This window comes from Parasteatoda tepidariorum, chromosome 2, assembly GCF_982258835.1.
Source record: "Parasteatoda tepidariorum strain Cologne lab strain chromosome 2, Ptep-v5.0, whole genome shotgun sequence".
Lineage (NCBI taxonomy): Eukaryota > Metazoa > Arthropoda > Arachnida > Araneae > Theridiidae > Parasteatoda > Parasteatoda tepidariorum.
The window spans coordinates 19125575-19138901 of record NC_141756.1 but is presented as its reverse complement, the minus strand read 5'-3'; the positions used below and the strand labels follow the sequence as shown (position 1 = coordinate 19138901).

General features: G+C 30.7%; 1 protein-coding gene across 3 annotated transcripts; it reads left to right on the top strand.

Moving 5' to 3' along the window:
• Positions 1 to 2264: 2264 nt before the first annotated feature.
• Positions 2265 to 11347, top strand: LOC107443048 (toll-like receptor 2 type-1). Of its 3 annotated transcripts, none has more exons than XM_016056822.4 (4): positions 2265 to 2409; positions 6012 to 6673; positions 8699 to 8847; positions 11191 to 11347. In XM_016056822.4, exons 1-4 carry the CDS (start codon positions 2344 to 2346, stop codon positions 11328 to 11330), a joined length of 1017 nt encoding a protein of 338 aa, XP_015912308.3. In that variant the 5' UTR covers positions 2265 to 2343; the 3' UTR covers positions 11331 to 11347. The 3 variants fall into 3 exon arrangements, with proteins under 3 accessions (XP_015912308.3, XP_087013060.1, XP_087013059.1); XM_087156934.1 differs by having other exon boundaries at positions 2403 to 2574; XM_087156933.1 differs by lacking the exon at positions 2265 to 2409 and adding an exon at positions 4351 to 4398.
• The last annotated feature ends 1980 nt before the right edge of the window (positions 11348 to 13327 follow it).

Sequence of the window (13327 nt, the reverse complement as noted above, 5' to 3'; positions counted from 1 at the left end):
AATGGGGAGAAACAGAAATGTTTAAAATAAATTGATTTAATAATCAATAAACTCATCAAGAAAATTAGTAGTTAAACTTCATACTGGCCAATTAACATCATTATGTTATTGGCCCAGTTCAGCCTAGTTGATAAAAGATATAGAAAATGAAGGAATGTTTTTTTTTAAATCTCTCAGTTATTTTGTGGCCAGTGAGCATTTAATTGTATTTTTGACATTTAACACTTCATTTCTATTAATTTTTTTCAAAAATGAACGTTTTTTTTTATTTTATAACAGTGTTTCCGAACTTCTTTCACCAAGGAAAATAAAAAAGCCACAGTTTAAGTTTTCTGAACTTGAGGAGAAGCAAAATTTTAAATTATTTATACCATTTTGCTGTAAAAAAATCCTTGTTTCAGAATAGGCAAATCACTTAAATATAGTAAAAGCTATTAAACTTCTTTTTAAAATCGTCGATCTGGCGAGATTTTTCCACCTACATGAAAATTATCAAACACAATAAATAATTCTCAGTGTCAGCAATTTTTATGCGCTTAGACAATTCAACGTTAGAGTAAGTTTTTAAATATTAAAAAATTATATCACAAATGCTTATAAATTGTACAAAACTGTAACGGGACGTGGTAACCCAGAGGTTATAGAATCGGACTACAGTCTGGAGGGGCCAGGATTCAATCCTTGATTCCGCTACATGCGATATATGTGTTCGTAAAATCTGAAGAATTGAAAGTCTTGTGGTCGGTCAGTGAGCAGTACCTTAGGATTTGGAGAAAATTTCCTTCCCCATCAGACCTAAAGAATATACCTACGACTAAATTGAGGAAGCGACTTCACGAATGAGTGGTGCTGCCATCTATCTGTGGGGTTCTTTGCCAAGACGTACTTTCACTTTTGCGGTGCTCTCTTGTCAAAAGAAAGGCACACATTCCTTACTTAATATGCAAGGTGGATGGCTGGTGAGCTTAGTTTATCCAAGTTTCATTAGAAAATACAAAACAAAACTGTAGCTTTCCGTAGTATTGACATTTTGCACCATTTTTGGAAATAGCAAAGAGGGCGTTGGCTTAAGATTGGCTGAATTTGACTTTTACTCTGTTGTAAGTTAAGAAAAAAAATCATTATCCCTATGGAGAGAGCATGTTTGTATATAAGTGTACGCCAAATTTATGCTCAGCTCCCAGTGAGATCGTATATCAACATCGCCAACTCTTGAAATGACGTTACACAGACTTTTTTAGCTTTCTTAAATCGTGCGAAATGAGGAAAACAAAACTTATAGAATAACCAATTAATAAGGAGTAAGTGCTAACAAGAAATATTTCTAAAAATCGTAACAAATAAAAATTTTTCTCTTCACATTTAAAGAAAATGAAAGGATAATAAATATTGCTTATTGCAGACTATTTTCTTCTACAGTGAAGCAAAAGTAAAAATTCCTCATCTCGCATTTAAGTTATAAGGGTATGTCAACATAAGACGCGCCATTTTTGATGGTCCAATCAAATCCAATGCTCTTACAAGGTTATGTAGTTTTTTTTTCTTCTGCGAACTAATGTTCTCGTTATTCATCGAAATATGCTGCCAATTCTAAGATTCCAATAAGACAACGAAGCTATAACCTTTTTTATTAATAGTTCTGTGATATATATATAAATTAAATTTCTGTCTGAGGTTCTTAAATTTTGAAAGCTTTTATATTGTTTTGAAAGAACAGTTGCATAATTTGATAACTAAATAAAAAGGAACTATATGCATTTGCAGATGATTACCAATATCCTATAGCACATCTTAACTTACAGCGGAGTATAGAGGAGCCATGATTTACTGGGGCTAACTCATATCTGTTATGAAAATAGCATATTAATAGCCGAAAAGCGATATTTCGTGTGACGACAGTGCCTTCGAAAAACAACCTTAACGGATATTTTTAATTTTAAATCGGTGGAATAAAAGTTTTGTTGGTATCACAGGATTATAAAAACTAATGATATCAGATGCAAGGTTTCATCTGCCTACATAAATATGGGTAATTCTGGATTTTAAAAGAAATTGGATTTAACAGTCAGAGAAAAGAGAAGAACAAGAATAAAGGAAGTTGATGGAAATAGACTGGTTCAAGAATAATTAATCGGTTTTGAACAATGAAAAAGATTCATAAACCTACAAGATCTCAAATCATTCTTAATGCTCTTATGCTAGCAATATATACATATATATATAATTTTTTTGTTTGACCTTTTAAGACATATTTATGGAGAAAAAAGGTCCGATTGTAAATTTGAAATCTTCTTTAAAGTAATCACAGAGATATTTATCAATGCAGCCCCGAAAAAAATTTAAATGAAACATCTGTTAGTGAAGATAAAAGAAATTGTATTATTTTCGTTTATACAAAGCAAGACTCGGGTGAGTAACACGAATTATTTAGTTTTTCATTTTAAGAAATTTGCTTTTATCTTTATAAATTCAAATTTTAAATCATGACTGTTTGCATGCATATATGGCTCGTCAATACGATAACTGATAACTTTCCTGACTTCTGAGAACGATTTTATTTTTATATTTAAAATAGTAATAAATTTATGGTTTAATATTTTCATCTTGCGTTTTTAAGTTTGACAGAAAATGTTTTTGACCTCTGAAATATTATCTATAATTTAAACACACCTCAATCTAAGACCTAAGCTTTAAATAATGGCAGAAAATTCAATTTTTAAATAAGCTCATAAATCAATTGAATAATTTTTAAAAAAATAAAAATTAGCTGAACTTGCTTAAAATTATAAATTATAATGTTTTAAAAACTATAAAAGATATTTAAAATTAATTATTACATAAACTGTTTTGAAAACTAATTTTAATTATTACATGGATATTTTTAATTATTACGTAAAAAAACTATAAATTTCAAACTTGAACAATTTTGGTATATTGAAAGGTATTTTTATTTTGTGTTTTTCACATTTTAGATATGAAACAAAACCTACTAGATTCAATACGATATTTATGTGGCATGAGACGTCTAAAATGTTATTTATCCGCCATAAAGCAGTCTAAAATGCTACTTAATGAGAATTTTTTACCTTTCTTATTTATTTTTCAGAATAGTTACAGGAATATTATTTCATTTTTACATAGACAAGCACTTCGTTAAGACATACGAACAGAAAAAAAAATATAAAATATTATTTTTAAAGTGATTCTGTTTTTTCAAATGTTGTCTAATAAATTAGACGCTAGATCCCAATAATTTATGAAAGACTAAATAATTATTTTATGTGGCTTATAAATGATGGTAAAATGGTTATAAATGATGGTAAAATTTAAAATAAATTCTGCTCATTTCAATGTAAAAGAAATTTTTAAAAATGCGAAACTGGCAGCTATGGTTAAAGTTTGAGAACGTGGTCACCGATTTGTTTTTTATGCTCTCTGTATATATCATAGGAATGCCTGATCAACAGCCGTCACTTTTCTGTGAAGTACTTTAATTGTTTTATTGAAAAAATGAAAACTAATTGTCCAACGATATTGCTGCTAATTAAACGTTCCTTTAAAACTTTTAAGGAGAGTATGTACTCTGTAGGGCATATACCAATAATACTAAAACTGACCTATTTTGATGCAGTTTTTCTCATCATTTCAACAAAATATTGTTTCAGTTTTTCTTTCACTGAATATTTACATTTATATGTTTACACTGTGATTACTGTTAATAAATATCTTTGGCAGAATTTTTTTTTTAAAAAATATGAGCTGAAAAATTTTAATTTTTTAAAAAGTTTCATCATTTTTGAGCAATTATCTTGCATAACTGAAAATATATTCCTGTAACCTTTAAAATATTATCACAGTATGCAACTGATAGAGTCTCAAATATCCCTCAAAATATTTCAAAACGGTACCATAAGTAGTTTCTTAGAAAAGGTACATCGAAAGAAGTCAGTTTTAGCATTATTGATATTTGCCTGCCGACTCCTCTTAAATAGGTTTTCTGGTGAAAATAGTGTTTTCTCCAAAAAGGAGAAATTGGGCATATCTCATACGAGTATCTTCAGAAACCGATTTTTTGAAACACTTTTGTGAATGAAATTGCAAAAGTAATTAGAAACTTTTAAAATATTTTACTGCCCCTTAAATGCTAAATTCAAAACTTTTCTTATCATTAAATAGTTGAATTCTGTCTTACCCGTTTCATAATGAATTAAACTCAATTTTTTTTAGGAAGGAAATATGCTTCTTTTGAATTACTAGTTGGCAAATGCAGCTATTAATATTTTTACCAAAACTGACGCTTATACAAAGCATTTTTTTTTGGAAAAAATAACGTAGAGTAACATTTATAAGTAAACCACCACTTGCATGGAAAAAACGGAGATTTATTTCAACGTTAAGGTAAAATTCCAATATATAACATTGAATTGCCACATTTCATAGTTATCATTTATTTAATGTTTATTCAACGTGGCTAAGGTTAAAAATGTAATTAGGACACGTTGCATTCCAATAGGAAATAGATCTCTTTCTACATACAATTTCTTAGTTTTTGTCAATTTTAAATTTTAAAGCCAAATTTTTTGTTCAAATTCGAAGACTTTACTCTAAACTTTGTTATTATAGAACGTATATGGGCAGCTTATGAGCCGAACGACCGCTCACCCTTGACTTTTGATTCAGCTATCGGAACATTTTTAAACTGTGCTAGGAAAATAAAAGTAAATGTTCTCAATTCTTAATATCAAGGGAGGGAAAATTCCCTTTTCTGGCAGGAATTAAATATATATCGGCAGAACAGTATCTCGGTAATGTATCGGTGATGAAAAATTATTTTCTATAAATATATTTTTATGTAAAGAGATAAAAGAATTTCGAAATCTGAGTGGGAAGCACTGAGAGTAGGAGCGTCTGCTAATAGGTCCACTTAAAATGAAAACCAGGCAGGGATAGCCTGGCTGGTAGGACGCTGGACTTAAATCACGAGTTCGAATCCCGCCGTTTATAGAATCCCCGTGTATTAAATGGTGGCTGGCGCACGTCAAAGTCACCCTACTTCCCATAACAAATCAATACCTCTAAGGGTACTGAATTGAAGATAGATTGTTCTCTTGCTCAAGGCAAAATTACTATCTGTGGATGAATGAATGGGTCCTCTCTGCAAAACGTGCTGTGACGTGTGTGTGACTGAAGTCGTATTCTTGGTCATAGATGGTGCCACTGTGAAAACAAGAGATGCACCCTCCGCCTTAAAATCTCTTGGATTCCCATAGCAAGCCTGCTGGTATTTGCAAGTGGTATTAGTAAAAACAAAAACAACAAAAAGCAAACCAGCGTTTACGTAAAGCTATAAATGTGTTCCACTTAGATGAATGTTGTTGAATTCAATTGAAGGCTTGGAAGCAATATATAATGATAAGTCGTATTTCTCATATTTTAGAAGAGGGATTTTGGTTTTAAGTACCATGAGTTTGATAGAGGGGATTAGATGCTTCTAAGTATTAAGCTGGGAATTAGTGGAAACTCTGGACACTTATAAAGTTTATGTCTGAAAATAATACCTAGGAGAGCTATGATTATACTTGTTCTGGCACATTATTTAAATATTCAGTAGACGCATGCAAAAAGTTGACTCTCTAGTGGATAAATGAGGTGTCAAAAACTAAAATCTTTAAGTGTTTTTCGTGTAATATGCTTTAACATTAAATTAAATTAGTAGTAGTACTTTATTTACGTCATTCTAGAGCTTCGCAATAGGCTATTAGCGGTGATCTGAGAAACATTTCGAAGGCTAATATGAAGACATGCCATCACAATTTTGATCTTCTGCTGAGAGGATGACTCAGTCGCTTTAAAAGCTCGACAATCTGTAGGTAAAGTCGAGCACTCTACTACGGTATAGTTTAATAGAGACCAATACCACGCACCTTGTCTTCCGATCAGTCCACTGTAGAGCACATTAAATTAAATTACTGCCAGATGACTTTAAAAGCTCTCAATTTTTCTTTCTACAGGGTTTTCCTTCCAACATGTTGCTACTTGTCCAGATTCTCCTCATCGCTGCCACAGCGTTTGCTGATGACTGTCCTCCCACAGATAAAGTACTCCCTTGCTCTTGTAACCAGGATCGAGGGATTCCAACTGTCAACTGTGAAGGCGTCAACAGTATAACTGAGATTGAACCTGCTGTGAAAAATACTGTCGGTTTCAACGTATCTTTCGCTATCTTCAGGTCACATTTAGGTGATATTCCTTCTGACTTTTTCAGAGGTCATACATCTGTTAAGCTACATTTTGAACAATGCGTAGTTAGGTCATTTGGAGACACGCCATTTAGGGGACTCGAAAATTCATTGGAGACCTTAAACATCTATAAGGTCTTGGATAGGAGTCATACGAAATTAGACAAATTCAGGCTGAGTCATTTGCAAAAACTGAAGTACGTTTCCTTGTCTGAAAATGATATTGGTGAGTTGGGAAATCACTGGTTTGAGGGTGGACCGGCATCTTTGGAGCAATTGAACTTAGTTTCAAATAAAATTGAAAAGGTTGGAGATAAAGTATTGGCATCACTGGTGAATCTTCAGCAGTTGTATATTAACACAAACCGAATTAAAACTGTGGCAAGGTCTATGCTTCCAAATCCATCCAAACATCTTTGGTTGCTAGAAGCTAAGTAAGAAAACTTTTTTTAAAATTAATTATTTTAGGAGCAGAGTTTTTTTTAATAATGTATTTACTCTTTGTTTCCGGCTTTAAAACTAAAGGCACATTAAATCATAATCATTATATGAGTTTGACTTTGTATTTAACAATTTACATAAAATAGAAGCAGTACTATGAAGGTAGTCTTATCGGTCAAATAGTTTGTTAGATTCGTCTGGAACGAGCGTAATAAATTTTTGAAATACATTATCAGGCCAAAAGTATCCGGGTATTCTGTGGAGTATATGTGACTCGGAGAGTCTTGAATCACATATTGCGGTGATAGTAGTAATAAGATGATATTCATCAGCTTTTGATAGGTTGCCATAGGAACTGTTTTCCAGGCGTCCATCACAGCATAAGTGAGTGTTAACAATGGAGATGGTGTAATCACTGTTCTGATTGGTCCCAAATTTGTTCGATGCAATATAGACCTGCGCGAATCAGGACTTTGGATACTAATTTCGTTATATCCCGATATGTGAAAGAAGCAGTTATCGTGTGTGAAAACCGAAAAAGAGCCGGAAGAGGTGGGATATCCTCATACACCTCAGAATTAATGTTTCAAACTATACTTATTATTCTATGATATATATCGTAAAGAATAGCACGGATTACATTTCTGTTAAGCTTAACTTTCAAAAGTTTTTATATTGTTTTGAAAGCTTATTTGTATAATTTGATAATGAAATAAAACGGAACTATATGCAGTCGCGGATAATTACTTAAATCCTTTACCGCAATGGTCTTTTTTTAAACTGGTAGCGGAGTGTATTTATTCAGAGTAGATGACATTTTAAGTTGAGAAATCAGATACAAAATATACTTTTTTTGATTAAACATACCTTCGATACCTTTCTTGAAAAATAAAGCTTCTCTGAGATGGTGAATTTGGCAAAAAATGAAATTAACATGAAGAGTTTCGAATCTTCAACAGCCAAAACAATTGGGACCCTATTTTTCAGATTGCGGCTATCCCCTTCCCCTATTTTGAGATCAAGAATTCAAATTCGACAAAAAACAAAAGTTCAAAATAGTTCATAAAAATGCATTCATACAGAAAAAGTAGTTTTTTGTGTTCTCTTTCGTAATATAAACTGTTGTGTGCACTAATTATTTAATTATATTTAATGTAAGACCCTAGAACCATAAGACTGGTTCCAAAAACGTAAAAATCGGATTTTCAGCTTAAAAGTTTTTCTGGGTGTTCGTGTTTTTTCCTGGTTACTATTCATTTTCTAAGTAACATAATTTTTTCATTGTTACAAAAATAATAAAGTTACGTTAATGTGTTGGAGGAGGGCGTCAGAATCCCTTCTTTCCTTTAGTTTATCCGATACAGGTTTTATGATTTTTAATATTCCGTGAGCAACAGTTGAGTTTAAGAAATTTAGTTTTTGAAATGTAGTTAAAATTTTTAAAATTTGCCCCTTTTACTGAAATCCAACGTCTTAGTGAATTTTATCAAAGAAACCAGACTATGGAAGCTTCTAAATTTCTATAGATGTTTAAATAAAAAAATTTACATTCTTGACTTTTAATATTCAAAACTTTAAATGTTTTATAGTTAAGCATTTACGTTATACGTTTTAAACTATTTATTGTTATAAAACTAGAATTTAAAATAATCTTAATTTTATTATTATTTTGAAAAGTGTAGTTTAGAAGAAAATGCGATAAAAAGATTTTATTTGAAAAAATTCAAGTAAGTAGACTTAATAAACATCTTTTAGTTATTTTTAATTATTACATAAAAATGATAAGTTTTGATGTTCAGCATTTTTTGCATATTGAAGGATGTTTTTATAGTGTATTTCTTAGAATTTTGATTAAGAAAAGAAAATATATTTATATGCCATAAAAGTCTCCAAAATTTCACCAGAACCGGATTTTTTAGAATGTCTCATTCAGGGTTCATGTGAAGCTAATGTTACATAATATTTTAAAAAAAATAATGTGAAAAGAAAATTTTACTCTGGATCATCATTTCTTCCAGACTGAATCATATTGAAGAATTGCCAACAGATGCATTTGAAGGGTATCCAAATCTAAAAATTGTAAACCTTTCGCAAAATAAATTGAAATCCATTCCGGAAAATGTTTGGGGTAAAGTCTGGAATCAACTCCACGCAGTGTACCTTGATGGTAAGTTCAGTTGTCTTCTGCTTTCTATTATTAATTTGTAAAACATTTCTCGTGTCAGACTAAAACGACAAATCATATATCATTTGTATATTCCTTCTTTTGGCGAATAATCATATAAATGTCTGAACAATGACACTAAAACTAAAAAATTACTGAGCTAATTACAATAGTAATATACACTAATTTAAAGTTCGTAGCTAATAGCTTTAACCTTTTGGTCACGTTTTATATTTTTACTGCTTTGACAACAGGACATACGGAAATTGGCCAACAATTTGAAAAATCAATTAAACAAAGAAAAGACTTGAACTTATGTAGATGCTTCAAAGTTAACTACTAAATTTGCCAACAGATGGCGCTATTTACTCGTTACGGCTGCAAAGCAATATTCATAAACTAATCATCTTTTTCTGAAACAACGTGGTGCAGTCTTTTTTAGTTACACATATTATAAATAGAAGTAGCAGTATTGTTCAAGCTAAAATAATGGTGAAAGTTAAGTAAATAAATAAGCCATACAGACAAAAAAAAAGTAAATTTATGGGCAAAAAGGAATTTTTATAATTTTTTCGGTGATTCTCACGAAATATGACAATTCACTGTCCCTTGCTCCAAGATCTAATACTTTAATACTAAAAGAACTTTTTTTTAAAAAAAATTATTAAATAGCATTGCTGTTAGCATTTTAAAATGACTTTGCACTAGCATTGACTGTTTTGTATAGTTAAAAAAAATTAAATGAACTTCAAAATGTCATTTTCCTGGTCTGTCCCAAACAATGTTTACAATAATAACTAGCTTCAAAACTTCTCATAAATTTTTCAATATCTAAAATTTTCTTATCTCAACCGGTTTAAGCATTTTTAGAATATGTGCAGAGGGTATTATTTACAAAAACTTCGCTTAAAATAATTTTTTCTATCAATAATTTGTTTGTCCCAAGAAAATTTGTCATTTTTCTGGCTACTTTTATTTATTGGTTTATAACCAAAATAGATAGAGCCAGCAATCAATACCTTATGTTAATAGATTGATTAGATGATACCCTCCTATATGAACATGTCTTGTTGCATGAATAAAGAACCAATTTTCTTGTCCAAAATCTATTTCAAAAATTTTTTCAAGGTGAGTAGGTTTTTGTGTTGTCATTTTCCTGTCTTCTTGAAATCATTAATAGCATAAACTACATAGATTTATCTGAGTTATTTTAAGAAATCCTGTTGTTTTCTGCAGAATATAAACGTCTTAGGCCAAAATATTAAATTAAAGTTATATGCTATAAAATGGCGAATTTGTCATTATCCTGGCTGTCATTTTCCCGGCTTATGAATGCCAGTACATTGAAGTGTTACCAGAATTGTTTTTAAACTGCTAATACTGTAAGGAGGGAAAGCAAATATTAACCTAATACCAAGTTCATGCATGATTGTAATATGCTTGGATGTAATTAAAGTTATTTATTTATTTAATGATTGATTATTATACACAATTTTATTCTGTACATATCAGCAACAGAAAAATTTTTGATTCTTCCTACAGTGGATAAAAAGAATTAATTTAAGCAATTTATTGTCCATCTAACATAAAGGCCTAAGTTTAGTTACTTACTATTAACTTAAAATGACTGCTTTTTAAACTTCTGAGCTAATATGTCATTTTCCAAGATTTGGTGAATTTCTGTTTTTTTTTTCCCGAGCAAATGTCAATAAACTACACTGCTGCCTGTAAGATATTAATAAGTGTAACTAAATAAGTCTACAAAAAAAATTTTAGATTATTTTGAGGACTTAAAATTTGATGAAATTTTTTGGTCTGATATGTCATGTTTAGAAAGAATCACCCATACATATATATATGAAATGATTTAAAAGTTTAAAAAATTTAATAACATTTTCCCTTCTCAAAGAGAACAACTCAATTTAATTTTCAGCTGTCTTATTATGTTTAACGAAACGCAATTTATACATTTGCGTTAAAAAATTTTAAAATTGGCACATAATTCTTGATCAGTGACTTTTGCGGTTTATTAGTTTTTTAATACTGATTCAACACATAAGTTTTTTAAAGTTTACACTAAAAATGCCATATGAATAATCATTTTTATGCTTCTCTAATTTTTTCTGTAGTCATATACAATATATGGAGATACTGAAGTACGATATCGAAGGCTATAATTATAGAACCCCTAGTATACTTAGTAGCATCAATATTTCGAATTTCAGAATCAAGTTATCTAGACTTTTTATTCTACAAAATAACTGATTTAGTAGTAAAATAACAGATATACCATAGAATGAATATATTTCCATGTTATATAACAATTGCTTTTAATTCTTTTTTTAGCAAATAATATAGTTTGTGATGAAAACTTGAAATGGATCTACACTCGGAAGTTACCCAACGCCTTTGTTGGAAGATGCGGAACTGGCAATAAACTGCAGAAGAGAGCTTTGAATTCTCTAAAATTAGAAGATTTCCAATAAAATCATTGAAAACCTCATGTGATTGTTTTTTTTCCCTTTCAAAATTTAATATTTCAAAAATGAATGTTATGTTTAGGAGAAAATATCGACTTGTCTTGAAAAAGAGATATAATATCATTCTTAATTTTGAAAATTAGACGAGACCAATTTAAATAAAATTTTTCGACAAACGTAATTATTATTTGAATGTTTTAAAAATAAGAGAGCAGTCTTTTCTATTCACTCAGATTCTTATAAGTGCATTAATTCTTCACGTTCATTGGCTATAAAAAAGGTAATATTGCGCCACAGTTACTAAAAAAAATTAGCTAAATTTTGATCTTTTTTGGTTTTTAATTATTTTTGGCAGCTTCCAAAAATACACCTTTAGATTTCTTTTAAATGTGATACTTTTAATTTGCTTGTGGGAATAGCTTGGTTGGTAGGACGTTGGGCTCGTGTTCATGAGAACGGGACTCGAATCCTGCTGGCAGAAGAATCGCAGTGTATTAAATGGTTACTGGTGAACGTTAAATATGTCGGGGGCACAAAGTCCTGTTCCCTTAACAAATCAATACCTCTAAGGGTACTGAATTGGTGATAGATCGTTCTCTGGTTCAGGTCAAAATTACGATCTGTGAATAAATGAATAGAGTATGAATGCGTCCTTCCTGTAAAATGGGCTGTGACGTGTGGTCTATTGAAGTCGTATTTTTGGCCATAGATGGCGCCACTGAAAAAACAAGAAGCGCACTCTCTGCCTTAAAAATTCACTTGATTTCAAGCAGGACTTTTGATATTGGTTAGTGTCATTAGTAACAACAACCTTTGGTCTTAATGATTTTTGGCAGGATCCAAAAATACACTTTTTGGTTTTGCCTGCATGTGTTGCTTTTATTTTGCTGTTTGAGATAAACTGGTTGGTAGGGCATTGTGCTCGTGTTCGTGGGAACAGGATTTCGAATCACTCTGGTAGAATCCTCGTGAGAATGATGACTAGTGCACATTAAATCTGTTTGGGTCACAAAGTCCTATGAGTTCCTACAGAAATCAATATCTCTAGGGGTACTGAATTGGAGATCGTTCTTTGGTTCAGGTCAAAATTACGATCTGTGAATGAATTGGTCAGCTTGCAAAACGAGCTGTGTCGTGTGCGTGGCTGAACTGGTATTCTTCGCCATAGATGGCGCCACTGAGAAACAAGAAATGCAATCTCTGCCTTAAAAATTAGCTGGCTTCAAGCAGGATTGCTTTAGACAGTGGCATTAGAAATAACAACCTTTAATTTGTAACACATCTAAAACAAGTTTTTTTTTGTTTTTGTTTTAAAAAGAAGTATAAAAATTGGAAGAGTTGAAAAAAGTATAAAATAATCATACAATGCTTTATTAAAATTGAACTTTTAAAAAAATATGTCACTAAAATTTTTTTAAGATTCATCCGCAGGTTAAACTTATGTAATGAATTTTTCTTGCATTGCCACTTCGAAATTACTTCAGAGTACTTTAGGTTACGTTTCACAATGTGTTCTTAAGTGATTTAAATATCTATGTACAAAACTAAAAGTTTACATTATGCATTTATGTGTACATTTAAAACCAAGATAAGTAATTGTTACTTCAAGATATAATAGTAACACGCAGAAAAAGTTAGTAATTAAAACTATTTTCCTTAAAATTAATAATAAACAAGAATTATAAGAATATTAAGTACAGTCAATAAATAATGACAGTGGCTATTTCATGCATTTTATTTAACGAACTCAAAAATGTTGTTTAGGCATTCATTGCATTCTCACACATGTTTCACATTACCATGATGGTGAAAAAATATTAGCCGCTTTTTGAACTTATTACTCACATCTTAACTTCGTAGTTCGTTTAATCCTTACCAGACAATTCTGTACCCAATTGTATTGTATACTCAGATGATTTTGACCCATAAGCCGATAGTAATAGAAAGCTAAACCGTGAGAGAAACTTTTCATCTCAAAATTCTGTTTCATATTTGTGTTAAAA